Source organism: Dunckerocampus dactyliophorus, chromosome 6, assembly GCF_027744805.1.
Source record: "Dunckerocampus dactyliophorus isolate RoL2022-P2 chromosome 6, RoL_Ddac_1.1, whole genome shotgun sequence".
Lineage (NCBI taxonomy): Eukaryota > Metazoa > Chordata > Actinopteri > Syngnathiformes > Syngnathidae > Dunckerocampus > Dunckerocampus dactyliophorus.
Genome location: NC_072824.1, coordinates 16,441,540 through 16,463,006, shown reverse-complemented (window position 1 = coordinate 16,463,006; position 21,467 = coordinate 16,441,540). Strand labels below are relative to the sequence as shown.

Genomic DNA, 21,467 nt, shown 5'->3' with positions numbered 1-21,467 from the left:
CCTAAAGGTAAGTGCTGCCTCCTACCGAGCTGGAGTTGAACACTGCGGTCGAGAAGAACACCAAAGGTGCGTGCTGCCCTCTGCTGGACTCAATGCCACTTGCAGTGACCGTGTTCATTCAAATAGAGTGGGGCCTGTTTTTTCTGTCAGTAACAGTAAAACACAGTTACATACACTTCTGAAATAGCAAGCAGTTAAAACCACTTTTTAGGCAAAACTCTAGAACTGAAGTAATATTGTAACACAAATTACCCTTTTAATTATTAAAGGAGGGTAAAAGCCTGTGCACAGCTTTGGGCTCTTTGCAATCAATTGTTACAGTTTATTGCACATGTAGTTCAATAACAGATATAAACATATGGACAATTGTCATATTAAGAGCATGTTTACCTCTCATAATCCTCAGATTTCAATAACAGTCCATTTGATGGCACTTGTATCAGTGTTTACAGAAGCCAGGTAAGTGTAGTCTGTTGACGAGACATGAAAATGAGTCAACTGAAACCATGACCATAACAAAAGCAATAAAAGCAAGGTCCAATTATACAATTATATTGGGTGGTTGGAGTATTTACAGCTTACTATTACAGAGATAATAACATCACTCTTTTTCATGTTCAAGGACCACAATGATTTGTCTGTACAGAGAAGTAAAAACAGACAAATCGTAAAACAATGGACCCGAAGTAGAATGACACAAACGATTGTGTAAATTCTTTTTGTGCGCCACTCTTGAAATCATTTTTGTGTCACAACAGTGAGCTATGCGGCCACAACCTTTACAGCCTTGTTTGTTCACTTTGATAAAACATTTTACTGCTTGTTCTATTATCAAAGATGTGAAAGGCAGTCCGTTAAACAGGTAGTACTTTTTGGCTTGCCTTTGCCTCTGCGTTGGACTGAGATACCCTCAAGGTGTCAGACGTTTCACTCCTCATCCAAAGAGCTTCGTCAGCGAGTTCGCTGACGAAGCGTCCGACACCTTCTTCACAGAAGTACAGATGACGTCTCAAGAAGCCTTTCCCTCGATGGACAACTCCTGTAAGACTGAGAGCCTACACAGACGTATTAAGTATATTCCAATTATTTTATGAGGAACAACAAAGCACAACAAAAGAAAAACCCATCATTTGTGGAAAAGGAAAGAGTACGTTTATGCACACGGCCCTGACACTGTACACACAAATAAGGGCCGTCCATGGTAAATACATGTTGCTACTGATGACATACTTGACATATGCAACAAAAAACTGTTTATTTTTTGATGAACTGTCCAAAGAAAAGCGAGAAACGGCGCTCAAAGGACATATTAGCTCTGTGTCTTGTAAACTTGAACCCTAAAATTATTTGACAACCTGTTTGTTATAACTAATATTAATCAAACACATATCATAATTATAAAATAAAATGATATAAAATTATAAAATCCAAATTATAATTACAAAATAAAATGAAGTATTCATCATTGTGCTCGGTTGTGTTTTTCATATATCTTTTAATTCAGATACTACATGCTCGTGCGTAATGGTGTTTATGATAAATGACAAATGATGTCCATCAGTGTAATGTCAAATAACAACACTTTCCACAAATGTTTGAAGTCAATATTGGTGTGATGTTTTCATGCAGTAATGGCTAAATCTTTATTGGCCTCCATTGCATGTTTATTTCTAACATATAATTTAACTTCACAACTTAAAATGTGCATCCCCTTTTTGCCATGTCTCCAAAAAGTGTGTACGCCAGCTATAAAGGGTGCGTACCAATGCACACATTCTCACACCAGTTTGTGTTTTAATAGGTAAAATACTTGGCGTGGAAAAATGTATACGCAACTTTTCGCTCCTGTTTTGTGCGTACGCAAGCTTTATAGGTGAGGCCCCTGGTCCTAATGTCTCATGTGTGGAACTTATTGATGTGTCTGTTTCTGTCTCCAGTCTGTGTAAAGGTCTGTCCACAGTGGGGACACGAGTACGGCCTCTCGCCCGTGTGGACACGAACGTGGACCATCAGCTTGTGTTTACTGACAAAGTTTTTACTGCAGTACATGCAGGAGTAAGGCCTGTCTCCTGTGTGGTACCTTTGGTGCATCTTCAGCTCGGTCATGCGTCCGTAAGTCCTACCACAGTCAGGACACTCAAAGCTGGGCGGAGTGTCCATGTGCCTCCTGCTGTGCAGCCGCAGCCCACTGGACGAGCGGAAGGATTTGGTGCACTGCGAACATGCAAAGGGCTTTTCGCCGGTGTGGATGTGAATGTGCTGCTTGAGGCCGGCGGCCGACGGGAAGCCGCTGCCGCAGTGTGAGCACAGGTGAGGCCGCTCACCCGTGTGGATGCTCAAGTGCTTCTCTAGCTTGTTGCTGTTGAGGAAGGTGCGGCCGCAGATGTCACAGCTGAGCGGTGGCTGGCCATCATGGTCGCTCATGTGTGCTGTGAGCTCGGCCAGAGTGGTGAAGGCGTGGTCACAGCGGGTGCAGTTGTACGGCCGCTCCTTCCGAAACTTCCTGTGCTTGAGGCAGTGGCGTTCTAGGCCCTCTTTGTCCTCAAAGGTCTCCACGCAGCAGGAACACTGGTAAGGTCTCTCCTCAGTGTGAGTCTGTAGGTGATACTTCAAGGCTGTAAGCTTGAGGAAGACGCAGTCACAGTGCGGACATTTGCACTCACGCCTGTCGTGCACCGCCTCGTGCCGCTTGTAGAGCGACAGTTTGTTGAAATGCTTATGGCACAAAGCACAATAGTAGTGTTGCTCTTGGTGCTTCTGCTCATGTTTCTTTAGGGCATGCTCAACCTTGAACTTCTTCCCGCAGACGCTACACAGGTAGCTTGTTTTATGAGCTGCCATGTGTGCCTCCAGCTCCTCTCGACTGCCAAAGTTCTGGTCGCATCTCGGACACATTCCGTGGTTTTCTTTAGCGTGCTTCCTCAGGTGTTTTTTAAGGTCCTCTGCAAAGGCGTAGCTCTTGTGACACTCGGCGCAGGTGTAGCATTCGCCGTTTGCAGCCTTGCGATGTGCCACAATGTGTCTCTTTAAGTGGTAGGTCCGCCCAAATACTTTCCCACAGTCACTGCAGATAAGCGAGTGAGGATCAGATGGGATCTTCTCATGGGACTTGAGATGACTCTCCAGGCAGTCCTTATCCTTGAAGTTCTTCTTGCAGGCGGGACACATCAGCTCTTTAGCCGTATGAGTCCTCCGGTGCTCTTTCAGCTCCAGCCAGGTGCCCAGAGTCTTGCCACACTTGGGGCAGACATACTGCCGCAGACCATGCTTCTGCCTCTGGTGCCGGGTCATGTGGTACGACTGGCTGAAGGTGAGTGAGCAAACGGGGCACCGAAAGGGTTTCTCCTTGGTGTGGGTCCGCGTGTGTCGGGCAAGCTTGTCAGCCCGGCTGAAGCTGTAGTTGCATACTGGACACACATAATTCTTCTTGCAGGTGCTGCTTGCTTTCCTCCTTGCACCAACAAGAGGAATCGTCGTAATCTCAGTCTTAACATGGACGTCTGACTCCCTATTTCTACCTGTTTCATCCTCAACATCCTTGTTAGATAAGTCCACTATTTTGGCTTCTATTGATTGGTCTCCTTCCTGCTTGTACTCTTTGTGGGATGTGATGTGACTTAAAAACAAGTTGTCACTCTGCAACCTTTTGGGACAGTAGGGACATAGCAAGACCTGCTGAGAGACGTGCGTCTTCTTGTGGCTCTTTAATTCTTCTGCACTCTCAAAGCTGTTGCAGCACATGGCACACACGTGCTGGGCGGCGTTGTGCTGGACTCGCATGTGTCGGGTCAAGTGATACGTTTGGCTGAAGAGCGTGGCGCAAAGGGGGCAGCGGTAGGGTTTCTCTTTTGTGTGCGACCTCATGTGTCGGGCAAGCTTGTGCATGTTAACAAAGTGTCTATCTACACACACAGGACAGGAAGGACGATTTTGGACAGCCAATTCTCCATCGCTGCTTGGTTCATCCGAGCTTTCCTCTTGCTTCATGCGAGGTGATGAAGAGCTACTATCGTCTTTATTATCACACTCAAAGTTTACTTTAGATTTTTGGGATTCCGTTTCAAGTTGTTCCTTTCGTTGAGGCTGTCCTCTTTTAGGTCGTTGGACCAGAGGCTGCACACTATCATCATTATCAATGTCCACACTGGCCTGGGGACACTCTTCATGCAAATTTAAAGCAGATTCCACCTCTTTAGCGATCTGCAAAGCTGTGGCCAACGTCAGTGTTTCCCTTTGCGAGCAAAGCCGCTCTCTGAGCTGTGGCCACTTTGTTTTTTCAATCAGCTGACTGAGGATCAGCTTATCTTGTGAGGCTCCGCAGTTACAGGGTGCCAGCAGAGCCTCCAAGGCGGACACAAACTGCTCCGAGTTCTCTCCAGCTGTCTGGGCTCTTTGATTGAATTGAAGCAAGCTGCCCTGAGAGGTGTGGTCGCCGCTGAAGTAGGCAGTCAGCGCTGAGATGGCAGCCGCATAGGTGGTTTCCCGTGGGACCAGCGCTGTGAAGATGTGCTGGCCCTCTTGGCCGAGACAGTTTTGTAGGAGTGCACACTTACTGGAGTCGGTCAGCTCCTCTTCTCCGAGCGCTTTGAGGTAGTGCTCAAAAGCTTTGAGCCACTTGTGCCAAAAAGTGGTCGGATCATCAGCCAATGGTAGGAAAGGTGGAGGCGGTGCCAGTATGATGAGTAGCGGTTCTGGAAGGGAGGCTTGCTTTGCCAAATCATCCACATCTCGAGTCACTTCACCCATCTTTAGTGGTTTTTGTACATTGTCTTAGTTGGTCTTCTGATGCCCCATCTCAGTCAGCATGAAGCAAGAGCACTAAGTAAGACAAAAAGATGGGTCACGTTAACTCTCCGGTTTTAATTAAAGGTGCTATACCTCTTCTACTATTGTTGGAAAACTCCTCGGCAGAAGACGCACTGCTAATACATTGTGTTCCGAATTATTATACAAATGATATTTTTCATATATACAATACTCAATATAAATTATAGTCATCATAATTTTCAAGTCATCAACCATTAGAGTACAATTTCAATGTTATTTAACAAACCTCCCAATGACTACAGTATATATTAAAAAAAAAATAAAAACTTCAAATGCACTGTTCCACATTATTATGCACAACAGAATTTCAAGGCATTTCCCTGGTTGTTAAGAACCAAAAATGGTAATTGGTTCAATTTTCAGAATAATTATTTCATATTTACTGAAAGCAAAAGCTATTTCAATCACTGATATTGTAACAGGCCAAGTTGCATGTTAACATAAGATCCCTTCTTTGATATAAACTTCACAATTCTTAGATTGAACTTGTGAGTTCTTAGAGCGTTTTTGCTTGAATTTCTTTGCAAGATGTCAGAATAGCCTCCCACAGCTGCTGTTTTGTTGTGATCTGCCTCCCACCCTCATAGATTTTTCGCTTGACAATGCTCCATAGGTTCTCAATTGGGTTGATGTCAGGGGGGAAAAAAGGGGACCAAACCATGAATTTCTCTACTTTATGCCCATAACAGCCAATGACAGGGAGGTAGGTATTCTTTGCATCATGAGATGGTGCATTGTCATGCATGAAGGTCATTTTGCTACAGAAGGTAGCATGGTTCTTCATATTGTACCATGGAAGAAAGTGGTCAGTCAGAAACTCTATATACTTTGCTGAGGTCATTTTCACACCTTGAATGACCATAAAGGGCCTACCAGCTCTCTCCCAATGATTCCGATTCACACTCAGCCACCTCCTTGCTGACATCACAGGCTTGTGAAGATATCCTGGCCATACTCTACCTCATCCATCCTGACCACCCAAGGTTGCACGACCATCATCAGTAAACAGGATTGTTTGAAAATTAATCTTCATGTACTTGTTGGCCCACTGCAACCATTTCTGCTTCTAAGTACTGATTATGGGTGGCCAAATAATAGGTTTATGCATAACTGCAAGCCTCAGGAGGATCCTATACCTTGAGGTTCACTAGCAGCTAGCAGCTTAAAATACCTTTTTGCTGCTTTGTAATAGCTTTTTAGCAGGTGCTCTCTTGATTCGATAAATTTGTCTGTCAGAAACCTTTCTCATTATGCCTTTATCAGCACAATCCTGGCTGTCATCTGAATCAGCCACAAATGTCTTCACCGTACGACAGTTATTGTGAATTATTGAATGTTTTTATGCCTTGTCGAAGGCACTGTAATATTTGAAGCCAGCAGAAAGCCCTTTTTTTCTTTCCCATATTGCTTGAAATCTGTGGCATGCTTAATAATGTTGAATATCATTTTTAAGTAGTTTTCTTTTAATTCGGCTCACCTGGAAAATTATGACAATATGACAGTTCGAGACATATCCCAGATTGATAGCAGTAATCCAAAGAGCCCCAAAACACAATGCCATTCATGAATTTCATTGAAAAGCAAAAAATAATGTTTATGATATTAAAGTCTTATTTGCATAATCATTTGGAACACAGTGTCTAAAGATATGACCTGAGAATACAATGACCTGGATGAATGAAAATTTTCACAGGCTTAATAGATAGATACTGTACATAAAGCGTTTCCGCTACAAGTAATTGATCTTGGCGGTGCACCACTACAAAATAAAAGCCGACACACCTTAAAAAAATTAGGGATTTTTTAAAACTTGAAAACAATTTTAAGTAATATATTGTATGACTGGACATATATGCTATATAGACACATATATAGCTTAATATTTACGCACATATTGACCACAATTAGTTTGAAAACTATTTCAAATATCATAAATATTCTTTAGACTGTGAAGCTATCACAGGAGTGTCCAATATAGCTCACCAGCTGATGTTGAGTAGAATAATTGCTTCACCATTGCTTTTGTAAGTGTTCTATTCAAACATGAAACCTGTATTTAATGACAAATGAGCACACTGACTGGAGAGGTACTCTGTAAATAAAGTGACATTTACATGTTGGCAGTGCTCAGTTTTGCAATGTTCTCAGTTCATGTTCGGCTAGTTGCTGAAAAAAGTTAAAAGGGACCTTTTATGCTTTTCCTTTTTTCTGACCTATAAATGCTGTTACAATGTTGTATTCTCATGTTAAACAATGGCAACGCGTCAGATAATGAGGTTTGCGCATTTGGTAGTGAGACCTGAAAGTAGTTTTGGATGGCTCTGCACGCTGTGTTTTCCAGACTTATTTTTTTAACACCGACTTCCACTGATGTCAACGCAATCCGGACTTCCTTAGATGCTAATCGCTGTAGGCCTGCCATCCCCCCGCTCTGCTTCGCTCTGCTCTGTTTACCATGCACGTAAAGGGTTAACATTCAAACGGTATACCAAAGAAGTATACAACTTCCCCGTAATGCATTTCGTCAAGCAGAGCAGTTCACTGGCCAATGACTGTCATGGTGGCCCCTGCACCTTGGACGTCACTGGTTTATAGCGTGCTTTTAGTAAAGTGCAAGGATGCAGACAAGTGCAACAGTAACAGTTTGAACAGTGTGAATGATTATTTTATTTTTAGTAAATGAAAGTTCCGTATTGGCTGAAGTGGAACGTTAATAGTTCCAGTTTGTATCACCATTCTCGATCTCTACTGCACAATGCTGGCGCATTGCTTTCGTCTTATTCACTCGTCTTTGTTCATTTATGTATTTCATTGGGAGGCAAAGTGTTCAGAAACAAGAGACTAACAATGAAAGTTGATCTCTACTTGGCTCTGGATTCTCCTTAGCACTCTCGCTAGCCGTTGCTCCCGCTAGCCAAAGACTGGGCTGCACTGTTTTTGCCTGCCTAAATCTCCGCTTCCACATCAAATGCCTCACCTTTTCTTCCACTTTTATGCACACAAGCCGGGCTTATGGAGGTGCATTGCAAGGCCGAATGTACACTTTCTGTAGCCTCGCTTGAAATGTGTACCATGTGGGAAATCTGCTTGCAGCTGTACCAAACCAAAAATTCCAAACCAAAAAATCAGAACACAAACACATGCAGCTTTCCACCCCTATTTTTTTATAATACCATTTACATTTTTAATAATGTTCCCAATCACTAATTACCAAAATTTTACTTCCGCATTAAGAGTTACAAAGTGAGTGATAAGAATATCCACTTATTGGTTTTCATTGCATTACTGTTTATTTAGACCATCCATACACACTTAGTAAATGAGGAAGTGTTGTTGCAATGAATGGACTAGAGACGTGTTTGTATGGAGTAGGAGATACATATATTGTTGGAAGTACACTGCTGTTGATGTGTTCAGGTAAGAATAAAGTTATAAAAGGGCGTCAGATGCTGTGACTCTGTGTCGAGCTACACTGTGCCGCCGTCTGTCATCATAATAGAAAGCCGGGGCTATGATGCATGTGCGTTAATTACGCTAAATATTTAACGTAATGAATTAAATATATTAGTTACCGCCGTTAATGCGTTATTTTTGAAAGCCCTAGTTAATGCTAAAAAATTTGCCTTTAAATATATACATATGTTTAGCCTTTTTACGAAATAAAAAATAGCTATAAAAATATCTACGTAATCCTCTGCATCTAGGCATGGGACGGTTACTGGTTTCCATGTATACCACGGTATGAATACATCACGATTTCAAAACCGCTAAAATTGTTTGTCACTCAGTTCTTGCGATATGAGAGAAAGTGGAGGTCCAGCGCGGCCACAACATGGAAATACTTTGTCACGTCCTGTGCTATTCCTCGCAGTCGGAACTGGGCTTTGATGTGTTGAAACCACAGGCATGTACTGTATTGCCAAAAGTTGGTCAGAGATAGCACCGATATTAGCTGCCTTTTGAGCACTGAGCCTCGCCGGTACAGCCGTGCTGTTGTCGCCGTTGTCGGTCGACATATTACTGACGTCGAGGGTCACCAAATGTGGAGATGTGATTCAGGACGAGACAGGGAGTTGAAGGGAAGTGGTACAAACTCTTTACTTGCCGCTGAACAAGCAACAACCACTTAACGTTTCAGTTGCTCACATCACATGACCCGGAAACGGAAGTTCGTGGAATTGTGTGACCTGCACATTTAACCCTGTGAATGCATTTATTTGCATTGGGTTTTTTTTGTTTTTTTTTACTAAGAAAATATTTATGTTGTGACTTGAGGATTAACCGCAGTACACTGCAATGCAAATGTATTTACTTATAATTTATTTTGAAAGCAACCCGTTATTTTTTGTTATTTTAAATACCTATGCTCCACTTTCATTGTGTTCTGGTCAATGATTTAAGAATGATAGTTCTGACTTGTCTTTTTTCCCTTTTCAATAACGGTATTTTAAAATAACACATTCTAGAGCTGTAACTATAATACAGTGAAACTGTGATATTTTTGCCCAAGGTTATCACACCACATTTGACCCTAATGCAAAAAAATGACAACTGATTAAATATATTTATATATAATTCCCCCTCCCCACCCACTTTAATTAAGTACATTTTTTTTAACCCTTGAAAGGCCAGTATATCTTTTAATAATAATTTCTTCGGCAGTACCCGATTACCACAAAGTACCACAAAACTCCCACATTACATTACATTACATTACATCATTATAGTCATATAACTGCTCCTATTTGCGTATTGCACATTTCTTTGCTGAACCACTTTACATGTTTTCAAGGTGGGTGTAGGTTGTCCATCCATCCATCCATCTGCTTAGGCGCTTGGGTGTAGGTTGTGGCTATCTTAATTTTATCAAAGCAACCTCATTAATTAACGTTCACTGCCAATAATATGAAATGTAATGTTATTTTATCTTTCTAATAAAAGACAAATCTTCAAAACTTACAAAAGCCAAGCGCCGCCCTCGCTTGGAGCCCTGGTACTCCATTCCAGTCCAACCAATCCGTTTCTCAAAAAATAAACACACGGGCTCATGTTATGATATGCTTAATCGATTAAATAATTCATACGTAATGTTAAAAGATGCAAACTCACCACATCGAGTTGGATTTCACAGTCTCAACAGTCACTCTGGTACCGAAATACTAGCATTGGTAGCAAATACTTCCAGTATTGTATTGTATATACAGGATATATCAGCGTTATTAATTTAATTTTGACAACAAAATCAGCAGTATAATATAACACATACAACTAGCCTTGACGTTAGCAGCAAGTGGGGAGAAAATCAGCCACCATGATAACGCGCGTTATTTCCGGTCACTATGTGCGTCACAGTGCCCCTTGTGACCAGGAGGCTTTCTGCCACTGTTTTTATCACGACGTCCAGAAAATACTTGATTCATTTCATTCTGGACTTTTGTTTACTGTTTAAGTAGGGTTTTTTATAAGCCTGGCTCTGGCCATACTCAAACACCAGACTGTATTTGTATGCTGCGCTTCTCGTGACAATTTTTTTTAGCGCCTAACCTTCTCTAAGATTAGTTTTTTGCATTCATACTTTTTATATATACCTTTTTGTGTGGCTTTACCATAGTACTTTTTTTTTCCAGCAACCTTATGTTACGAACACCTTTTTTTTCTTTTTTTTGCTACTTTTTTGCTACTGACCGGAAAAGCAAATTGGATGCATGTTTGCCTAAATTAAGCATTTTAAAGCATAAAAATGGCTAAATTAACTAAAATACTAATATAAGCCATTAAAAAGACGTATTCAAATTGTTAATGTAGTATTCTACATTTTCCAGCCCGGGAGGTGAGCCAACCCCCACAAACATTCATCAGGGGTCCCGGCAGGACTCAAAGATGGAAAAAAACCTAACTTTTCCGAGGGGTCGATTTTCGCTCGTTTTTTCAGTGGCGGCATTGTCGCGAAATCACATTTTTTTCAAGTTGCTGAAACGACACTTTTCCAGCCCGGGAGGTAGGCCAAACCCCCCAAACATTCATTGAGAGTCCCGGTAGAACTCAAAGATGGCAAAAAATCCAACTTTTCCGAGGTTTTGATTTTCGCCCGTTTTTTCAGTGCCGGCATTGTCGCGAAATTGCATTTTTTCAAGTTGCTGAAACGACACTTTTCCAGCCCGGGGGGTGGGCCAAAACCCCCAAACATTCATTGGTGGTCCCGGCAGGACACAAAAATGGCAAAAAACCTAACTTTTCAGAGGGTTCAATTTTCGCCTGTTTTTTCAGTGCCGGCATTGTCGCGAAATCGCATTTTTTCAAGTTGCTGAAACGACCCTTTTCCTCCCCAGGAGGTGTGCCAAACCCCCCAAACATTCATCGGGGGTCCCGGCAGGACCCAAAGATGGCAAAAAACCCAACTTTTCCGAGGGTTCGATTTTCGCCCGTTTTTTCAGTGCCGGCATTGTCGCGAAATCGCATTTTTTCAAATTGCTGAAACAACACTTTTCCAGCTCGGGGGGTAGGCCAAACCCCCCAAACATTCATCGGGGGTCCCGGCAGGACTCAAAGACGGAAAAAAAACAACTTTTCCGAGCTTTCGTTTTTCGACTGTTTTTTCAGTGCCGGCATTGTCGCGAAATCGCATTTTTTCAAATTGCTGAAACGACACTTTTTCGACCCGGGAGGTGGGCCAACCCCCCCAAACATTCATCGAGGGTCCCGGCAGGACCCAAAGATGGCAAAAAACCCAACTTTTCCGAGGGGTCGATTTTCACCCGTTTCGACAGTGCCGGCACTGTCGCAAAATCGCATTTTTTCAAGTTGCTGAAACGACACTTTTCCGCCCCGGGAGGTGGGCCAAACCCCCCAAACATTCATCGGGGGTCCCGGCAGGACCCAAAGATGGCAAAAAACCCAACTTTTCCGAGGGGTCGATTTTCACCGGTTTCGACATTGCCGGTATGTCGCGAAATCACATTTTTTCTTGTTGTTAAACAACACTTTTTTGACCCGGGAGGTGTGCCAAACCCCCCAAACATTCATCGGGGGTCCCGGCAGGACCCAAAGATGGCAAAAACCCCAACTTTTCCGAGGGGTCCATTTTCACCCGTTTCGACAGTGCCGGCACTGTCGCGAAATCGCATTTTTTCAAGTTGCTGAAACGACACTTTTCCGCCCCGGGAGGTGGGCCAAACCCCCCAAACATACATCGGGGGTCCCGGCAGGACCCAAAGATGGCAAAAAAACCAACTTTTCCGAGGGGTCGATTTTCACCCGTTTCGACAGTGCCGGCACTGTCGCGAAATCGCATTTTTTCAAGTTGCTGAAACGACACTTTTCCGCCCCGGGAGGTGGGCCAAACCCCCCAAACATTCATCGGGGGTCCCGGCAGGACCCAAAGATGGCAAAAACCCCAACTTTTCCGAGGGGTCGATTTTCACCCGTTTCGACAGTGCCGGCACTGTCGCGAAATCGCATTTTTTCAAGTTGCTGAAACGACACTTTTCCGCCCCAGGAGGTGGGCCAAACCCCCCAAACATTCATCGGGGGTCCCGGCAGGACCCAAAGATGGCAAAAAACCCAACTTTTCCGAGGGGTCGATTTTCACCCGTTTCGACAGTGCCGGCACTGTCGCGAATGCAAAATCGCATTTTTTTCAAGTTGCTGAAACGACACTTTTCCGCCCCGGGAGGTGGGCCAAACCCCCCCAAACATTCATCGGGGGTCCCGGCAGGACCCAAAGATGGCAAAAAACCCAACTTTTCCGAGGGGTCGATTTTCACCCGTTTCGACAGTGCCGGCACTGTCGCGAAATCGCATTTTTTCAAGTTGCTGAAAGGACACTTTTCCGCCCCGGGAGGTGGGCCAAACCCCCCAAACATTCATCGGGGGTCCCGGCAGGACCCAAATATGGCAAAAAACCCAACTTTTCCGAGGGGTCGATTTTCACCCGTTTCGACAGTGTCGCGAATGCGAAATCGCATTTTTTTCAAGTTGCTGAAACGACACTTTTCCGCCCCGGGAGGTGGGCCAAACCCCCCAAACATTCATCGGGGGTCCCGGCAGGACCCAAAGATGGCAAAAAACCCAACTTTTCCGAGGGGTCGATTTTCACCCGTTTCGACAGTGCCGGCACTGTCGCGAAATCGCATTTTTTCAAGTTGCTGAAACGACACTTTTCCGCCCCGGGAGGTGGGCCAAACCCCCCAAACATTCATCGGGGGTCCCGGCAGGACCCAAAGATGGCAAAAAACCCAACTTTTCCGAGGGGTCGATTTTCACCCGTTTCGACAGTGCCGGCACTGTCGCGAAATCGCATTTTTTCAAGTTGCTGAAACGACACTTTTCCGCCCCGGGAGGTGGGCCAAACCCCCCAAACATTCATCGGGGGTCCCGGAAGGACCCAAAGATGGCAAAAAACCCAACTTTTCCGAGGGGTCGATTTTCACCCGTTTCGACAGTGCCGGCACTGTCGCGAATGCAAAATCGCATTTTTTTTAAGTTGCTGAAACGACACTTTTCCGCCCCGGGAGGTGGGCCAAACCCCCCAAACATTCATCGGGGGTCCCGGCAGGACCCAAAGATGGCAAAAAACCCAACTTTTCCGAGGGGTCGATTTTTACCCGTTTCGACAGTGCCGGCACTGTCGCGAAATCGCATTTTTTCAAGTTGCTGAAAGGACACTTTTCCGCCCCGGGAGGTGGGCCAAACCCCCCAAACATTCATCGGGGGTCCCGGCAGGACCCAAAGATGGCAAAAAACCCAACTTTTCCGAGGAGTCGATTTTCACCCGTTTCGACAGTGCCGGCACTGTCGCGAAATCGCATTTTTTCAAGTTGCTGAAACGACACTTTTCCGCCCCGGGAGGTGAGCCAAACCCCCCAAACATTCATCGGGGGTCCCGGCAGGACCCAAAGATGGCAAAAAACCCAACTTTTCCGAGGGGTCGATTTTCACCCGTTTCGACAGTGCCGGCACTGTCGCGAATGCAAAATCGCATTTTTTTCAAGTTGCTGAAACGACACTTTTCCGCCCCGGGAGGTGGGCCAAACCACCCAAACATTCATCGGGGGTCCCGGCAGGACCCAAAGATGGCAAAAAACCCAACTTTTCCGAGGGGTCGATTTTCACCCGTTTCGATAGTGCCGGCACTGTCGCGAAATCGCATTTTTTCAAGTTGCTGAAACGACACTTTACCGCCCCGGGAGGTGGGCCAAACCCCCCAAACATTCATCGGGGGTCCCGGCAGGACCCAAAGATGGCAAAAAACCCAACTCTTCCGAGGGGTCGATTTTCACCCGTTTCGACAGTGCCGGCACTGTCGCGAAATCGCATTTTTTCAAGTTGCTGAAACGACACTTTTCCGCCCCGGGAGGTGGGCCAAACCCCCCAAACATTCATCGGGGGTCCCGGCAGGACCCAAAAATGGCAAAAAACCCAACTTTTCCGAGGGGTCGATTTTTACCCGTTTCGACAGTGCCGGCACTGTCGCGAATGCGAAATCGCATTTTTTTCAAGTTGCTGAAACGACACTTTTCCGCCCCGGGAGGTGGGCCAAACCCCCCAAACATTCATCGGGGGTCCCGGCAGGACCCAAAGATGGCAAAAAACCCAACTTTTCCGAGGGGTCGATTTTCACCCGTTTCGACAGTGCCGCACTGTCGCGAAATCGCATTTTTTCAAGTTGCTGAAACGACACTTTTCCGCCCCGGGAGGTGGGCCAAACCCCACAAACATTCATCGGGGGTCCCGGCAGGACCCAAAGATGGCAAAAAACCCAACTTTTCCGAGGGGTCGATTTTCACCCGTTTCGACAGTGCCGGCACTGTCGCGAATGCGAAATCGCATTTTTTTCAAGTTGCTGAAACGACACTTTTCCGCCCCGGGAGGTGGGCCAAACCCCCCAAACATTCATCGGGGGTCCCGGCAGGACCCAAAGATGGCAAAAAACCCAACTTTTCCGAGGGGTCGATTTTCACCCGTTTCGACAGTGCCGGCACTGTCGCGAATGCGAAATCGCATTTTTTTCAAGTTGCTGAAATGACACTTTTCCGCCCCGGGAGGTGGGCCAAACCCCCCAAACATTCATCGGGGGTCCCGGCAGGACCCAACGATGGCAAAAAACCCAACTTTTCCGAGGTGTCGATTTTCACCCGTTTCGACAGTGCCGGCACTGTCGCGAATGCGAAATCGCATTTTTTTCAAGTTGCTGAAATGACACTTTTCCGCCCCGGGAGGTGGGCCAAACCCCCCAAACATTCATCGGGGGTCCCGGCAGGACCCAAAGATGGCAAAAAACCCAACTTTTCCGAGGGGTCGATTTTCACCCGTTTCGACAGTGCCGGCACTGTCGCGAAATCGCATTTTTTCAAGTTGCTGAAACGACACTTTTCCGCCCCGGGAGGTGGGCCAAACCCCCCAAACATTCATCGGGGGTCCCGGCAGGACCCAAAGATGGCAAAAAACCCAACTTTTCCGAGGGGTCGATTTTCACCCGTTTCGACAGTGCCGGCACTGTCGCGAAATCGCATTTTTTCAAGTTGCTGAAACGACACTTTTCCGCCCCGGGAGGTGGGCCAAACCCCCCAAACATTCATCGGGGGTCCCGGCAGGACCCAAAGATGGCAAAAAACCCAACTTTTCCGAGGGGTCGATTTTCACCCGTTTCGACAGTGCCGGCACTGTCGCGAAATCGCATTTTTTCAAGTTGCTGAAACAACACTTTTCCGCCCCGGGAGGTGGGCCAAACCCCCCAAACATTCATCGGGGGTCCCGGCAGGACCCAAAGATGGCAAAAAACCCAACTTTTCCGAGGGGTCGATTTTCACCCGTTTCGACAGTGCCGGCACTGTCGCGAAATCGCATTTTTTCAAGTTGCTGAAACGACACTTTTCCGCCCCGGGAGGTGGGCCAAACCCCCCAAACATTCATCGGGGGTCCCGGCAGGACCCAAAGATGGCAAAAAACCCAACTTTTCCGAGGGGTCGATTTTCACCCGTTTCGACAGTGCCGGCACTGTCGCGAATGCGAAATCGCATTTTTTTCAAGTTGCTGAAACGACACTTTTCCGCCCCGGGAGGTGGGCTAAACCCCCCAAACATTCATCGGGGGTCCCGGCAGGACCCAAAGATGGCAAAAAACCCAACTTTTCCGAGGGGTCGATTTTCACCCGTTTCGACAGTGCCGGCACTGTCGCGAAATCGCATTTTTTCAAGTTGCTGAAACGACACTTTTCCGCCCCGGGAGGTGGGCCAAACCCCCCAAACATTCATCGGGGGTCCCGGCAGGACCCAAAGATGGCAAAAAACCCAACTTTTCCGAGGGGTCGATTTTCACCCGTTTCGACAGTGCCGGCACTGTCGCGAAATCGCATTTTTTCAAGTTGCTGAAACGACACTTTTCCGCCCCGGGAGGTGGGCCAAACCCCCCAAACATTCATCGGGGGTCCCGGCAGGACCCAAAGATGGCAAAAAACCCAACTTTTCCGAGGGGTCGATTTTCACCCGTTTCGACAGTGCCAGCACTGTCGCGAAATCGCATTTTTTCAAGTTGCTGAAACAACACTTTTCCGCCCCGGGAGGTGGGCCAAACCCCCCAAACATTCATCGGGGGTCCCGGCAGGACCCAAAGATGGCAAAAAACCCAACTTTTCCGAGGGGTCGATTTTTACCCGTTTCGACAGTGCCGGCACTGTCGCGAATGCGAAATCGCATTTTTTTCAAGTTGCTGAAACGACACTTTTCCGCCCCGGGAGGTGGGCCAAACCCCCCAAACATTCATCGGAGGTCCCGGCAGGACCCAAAGATGGCAAAAAACCCAACTTTTCCGAGGGGTCGATTTTCACCCGTTTCGACAGTGCCGGCACTGTCGCGAATGCGAAATCGCATTTTTTTCAAGTTGCTGAAATGACACTTTTCCGCCCCGGGAGGTGGGCCAAACCCCCCAAACATTCATCGGGGGTCCCGGCAGGACCCAAAGATGGCAAAAAACCCAACTTTTCCGAGGGGTCGATTTTCACCCGTTTCGACAGTGCCGGCACTGTCGCGAAATCGCATTTTTTCAAGTTGCTGAAACGACACTTTTCCGCCCCGGGAGGTGGGCCAAACCCCCCAAACATTCATCGGGGGTCCCGGCAGGACCCAAAGATGGCAAAAAACCCAACTTTTCCGAGGGGTCGATTTTCACCCGTTTCGACAGTGCCGGCACTGTCGCGAAATCGCATTTTTTCAAGTTGCTGAAACGACACTTTTCCGCCCCGGGAGGTGGGCCAAACCCCCCAAACATTCATCGGGGGTCCCGGCAGGACCCAAAGATGGCAAAAAACCCAACTTTTCCGAGGGGTCGATTTTTACCCGTTTCGACAGTGCCGGCACTGTCGCGAATGCGAAATCGCATTTTTTTCAAGTTGCTGAAACGACACTTTTCCGCCCCGGGAGGTGGGCCAAACCCCCCAAACATTCATCGGAGGTCCCGGCAGGACCCAAAGATGGCAAAAAACCCAACTTTTCCGAGGGGTCGATTTTCACCCGTTTCGACAGTGCCGGCACTGTCGCGAATGCGAAATCGCATTTTTTTCAAGTTGCTGAAACGACACTTTTCCGCCCCGGGAGGTGGGCCAAACCCCCCAAACATTCATCGGGGGTCCCGGCAGGACCCAAAGATGGCAAAAAACCCAACTTTTCCGAGGGGTCGATTTTCACCCGTTTCGACAGTGCCGGCACTGTCGCGAAATCGCATTTTTTTCAAGTTGCTGAAACGACACTTTTCCGCCCCGGGAGGTGGGCCAAACCCCCCAAACATTCATCGGGGGTCCCGGCAGGACCCAAAGATGGCAAAAAACCCAACTTTTCCGAGGGGTCGATTTTCACCCGTTTCGACAGTGCCGGCACTGTCGCGAAATCGCATTTTTTCAAGTTGCTGAAACGACACTTTTCCGCCCCGGGAGGTGGGCCAAACCCCCCAAACATTCATCGGGGGTCCCGGCAGGACCCAAAGATGGCAAAAAACCCAACTTTTCCGAGGGGTCGATTTTCACCCGTTTCGACAGTGCCGGCACTGTCGCGAATGCGAAATCGCATTTTTTTCAAGTTGCTGAAACGACACTTTTCCGCCCCGGGAGGTGGGCCAAACCCCCCAAACATTCATCGGGGGTCCCGGCAGGACCCAAAGATGGCAAAAAACCCAACTTTTCCGAGGGGTCGATTTTCACCCGTTTCGACAGTGCCGGCACTGTCGCGAAATCGCATTTTTTCAAGTTGCTGAAACGACACTTTTCCGCCCCGGGAGGTGGGCCAAACCCCCCAAACATTCATCGGGGGTCCCGGCAGGACCCAAAGATGGCAAAAAACCCAACTTTTCCGAGGGGTCGATTTTCACCCGTTTCGACAGTGCCGGCACTGTCGCGAAATCGCATTTTTTCAAGTTGCTGAAACGACACTTTTCCGCCCCGGGAGGTGGGCCAAACCCCCCAAACATTCATCGGGGGTCCCGGCAGGACCCAAAGATGGCAAAAAACCCAACTTTTCCGAGGGGTCGATTTTCACCCGTTTCGACAGTGCCGGCACTGTCGCGAAATCGCATTTTTTCAAGTTGCTGAAACGACACTTTTCCGCCCCGGGAGGTGGGCCAAACCCCCCAAACATTCATCGGGGTTCCCGGCAGGACCCAAAGATGGCAAAAAACCCAACTTTTCCGAGGGGTCGATTTTCACCCGTTTCGACAGTGCCGGCACTGTCGCGAAATCGCATTTTTTCAAGTTGCTGAAACGACACTTTTCCGCCCCGGGAGGTGGGCCAAACCCCCCAAACATTCATCGGGGGTCCCGGCAGGACCCAAAGATGGCAAAAAACCCAACTTTTCCGAGGGGTCGATTTTCACCCGTTTCGACAGTGCCGGCACTGTCGCGAATGCGAAATCGCATTTTTTTCAAGTTGCTGAAACGACACTTTTCCGCCCCGGGAGGTGGGCCAAACCCCCCAAACATTCATCGGGGGTCCCGGCAGGACCCAAAGATGGCAAAAAACCCAACTTTTCCGAGGGGTCGATTTTCACCCGTTTCGACAGTGCCGGCACTGTCGCGAAATCGCATTTTTTTCAAGTTGCTGAAACGACACTTTTCCGCCCCGGGAGGTGGGCCAAACCCCCCAAACATTCATCGGGGGTCCCGGCAGGACCCAAAGATGGCAAAAAACCCAACTTTTCCGAGGGGTCGATTTTCACCCGTTTCGACAGTGCCGGCACTGTCGCGAAATCGCATTTTTTCAAGTTGCTGAAACGACACTTTTCCGCCCCGGGAGGTGGGCCAAACCCCCCAAACATTCATCGGGGGTCCCGGCAGGACCCAAAGATGGCAAAAAACCCAACTTTTCCGAGGGGTCGATTTTCACCCGTTTCGACAGTGCCGGCACTGTCACGAAATCGCATTTTTTCAAGTTGCTGAAACGACACTTTTCCGCCCCGGGAGGTGGGCCAAACCCCCCAAACATTCATCGGGGGTCCCGGCAGGACCCAAAGATGGCAAAAAACCCAACTTTTCCGAGGGGTCGATTTTCACCCGTTTCGACAGTGCCGGCACTGTCGCGAATGCGAAATCGCATTTTTTTCAAGTTGCTGAAACGACACTTTTCCGCCCCGGGAGGTGGGCCAAACCCCCCAAACATTCATCGGGGGTCCCGGCAGGACCCAAAGATGGCAAAAAACCCAACTTTTCCGAGGGGTCGATTTTCACCCGTTTCGACAGTGCCGGCACTGTCGCGAATGCGAAATCGCATTTTTTTCAAGTTGCTGAAACGACACTTTTCCGCCCCGGGAGGTGGGCCAAACCCCCCAAACATTCATCGGGGGTCCCGGCAGGACCCAAAGATGGCAAAAAACCCAACTTTTCCGAGGGGTCGATTTTCACCCGTTTCGACAGTGCCGGCACTGTCGCGAAATCGCATTTTTTTCAAGTTGCTGAAACGACACTTTTCCGCCCCGGGAGGTGGGCCAAACCCCCCAAACATTCATCGGGGGTCCCGGCAGGACCCAAAGATGGCAAAAAACCCAACTTTTCCGAGGGGTCGATTTTCACCCGTTTCGACAGTGCCGGCACTGTCGCGAAATCGCATTTTTTCAAGTTGCTGAAACGACACTTTTCCGCCCCGGGAGGTGGGCCAAACCCCCCAAACATTCATCGGGGGTCCCGGCAGGACCCAAAGATGGCAAAAAACCCAACTTTTCCGAGGGGTCGATTTTCACCCGTTTCGACAGTGCCGGCACTGTCACGAAATCGCATTTTTTCAAGTTGCTGAAACGACACTTTTCCGCCCCGGGAGGTGGGCCAAACCCCCCAAACATTCATCGGGGTTCCCGGCAGGACCCAAAGATGGCAAAAAACCCAACTTTTCCGAGGGGTCGATTTTCACCCGTTTCGACAGTGCCGGCACTGTCGCGAAATCGCATTTTTTCAAGTTGCTGAAACGACACTTTTCCGCCCCGGGAGGTGGGCCAAACCCCCCAAACATTCATCGGGGGTCCCGGCAGGACCCAAAGATGGCAAAAAACCCAACTTTTCCGAGGGGTCGATTTTCACCCGTTTCGACAGTGCCGGCACTGTCGCGAAATCGCATTTTTTCAAGTTGCTGAAACGACACTTTTCCGCCCCGGGAGGTGGGCCAAACCCCCCAAACATTCATCGGGGTTCCCGGCAGGACCCAAAGATGGCAAAAAACCCAACTTTTCCGAGGGGTCGATTTTCACCCGTTTCGACAGTGCCGGCACTGTCGCGAAATCGCATTTTTTCAAGTTGCTGAAACGACACTTTTCCGCCCCGGGAGGTGGGCCAAACCCCCCAAACATTCATCGGGGGTCCCGGCAGGACCCAAAGATGGCAAAAAACCCAACTTTTCCGAGGGGTCGATTTTCACCCGTTTCGACAGTGCCGGCACTGTCGCGAATGCGAAATCGCATTTTTTTCAAGTTGCTGAAACGACACTTTTCCGCCCCGGGAGGTGGGCCAAACCCCCCAAACATTCATCGGGGGTCCCGGCAGGACCCAAAGATGGCAAAAAACCCAACTTTTCCGAGGGGTCGATTTTCACCCGTTTCGACAGTGCCGGCACTGTCGCGAAATCGCATTTTTTTCAAGTTGCTGAAACGACACTTTTCCGCCCCGGGAGGTGGGCCAAACCCCCCAAACATTCATCGGGGGTCCCGGCAGGACCCAAAGATGGCAAAAAACCCAACTTTTCCGAGGGGTCGATTTTCACCCGTTTCGACAGTGCCGGCACTGTCGCGAATGCGAAATCGCATTTTTTTCAAGTTGCTGAAACGACACTTTTCCGCCCCGGGAGGTGGGCCAAACCCCCCAAACATTCATCGGGGGTCCCGGCAGGACCCAAAGATGGCAAAAAACCCAACTTTTCCGAGGGGTCGATTTTCACCCGTTTCGACAGTGCCGGCACTGTCACGAAATCGCATTTTTTCAAGTTGCTGAAACGACACTTTTCCGCCCCGGGAGGTGGGCCAAACCCCCCAAACATTCATCGGGGGTCCCGGCAGGACCCAAAGATGGCAAAAAACCCAACTTTTCCGAGGGGTCGATTTTCACCCGTTTCGACAGTGCCGGCACTGTCGCGAATGCGAAATCGCATTTTTTTCAAGTTGCTGAAACGACACTTTTC

General features: G+C 47.9%; 1 protein-coding gene across 2 annotated transcripts; it reads right to left on the bottom strand.

Moving 5' to 3' along the window:
- Positions 1–28: 28 nt before the first annotated feature.
- LOC129183216 (zinc finger protein 271-like) lies at positions 29–10,148 on the bottom strand. 2 transcript variants are annotated; one of them, XR_008570759.1, is made up of 4 exons: positions 9,937–10,148; positions 9,788–9,850; positions 391–4,818; positions 29–143 (listed from the first exon to the last, which is right to left on the bottom strand). XR_008570759.1 is itself a non-coding variant. In XM_054780219.1 (3 exons), exon 3 carries the CDS (start codon positions 4,744–4,746, stop codon positions 1,897–1,899), a length of 2,850 nt encoding a protein of 949 aa, XP_054636194.1. In that variant the 5' UTR covers positions 4,747–4,818; positions 9,788–9,850; positions 9,937–10,148; the 3' UTR covers positions 302–1,896. The 2 variants fall into 2 exon arrangements, 1 of the variants encoding a protein (XP_054636194.1); XM_054780219.1 differs by lacking the exon at positions 29–143 and having other exon boundaries at positions 302–4,818.
- Between the last annotated feature and the right edge of the window lie 11,319 nt (positions 10,149–21,467).

Excerpts from the sequence above, each read along its gene's own strand:
- LOC129183216 (XM_054780219.1), bottom strand. The coding sequence starts at position 4,746 with ATGGGTGAAGTGACTCGAGATGTGGATGATTTGGCAAAGCAAGCCTCC.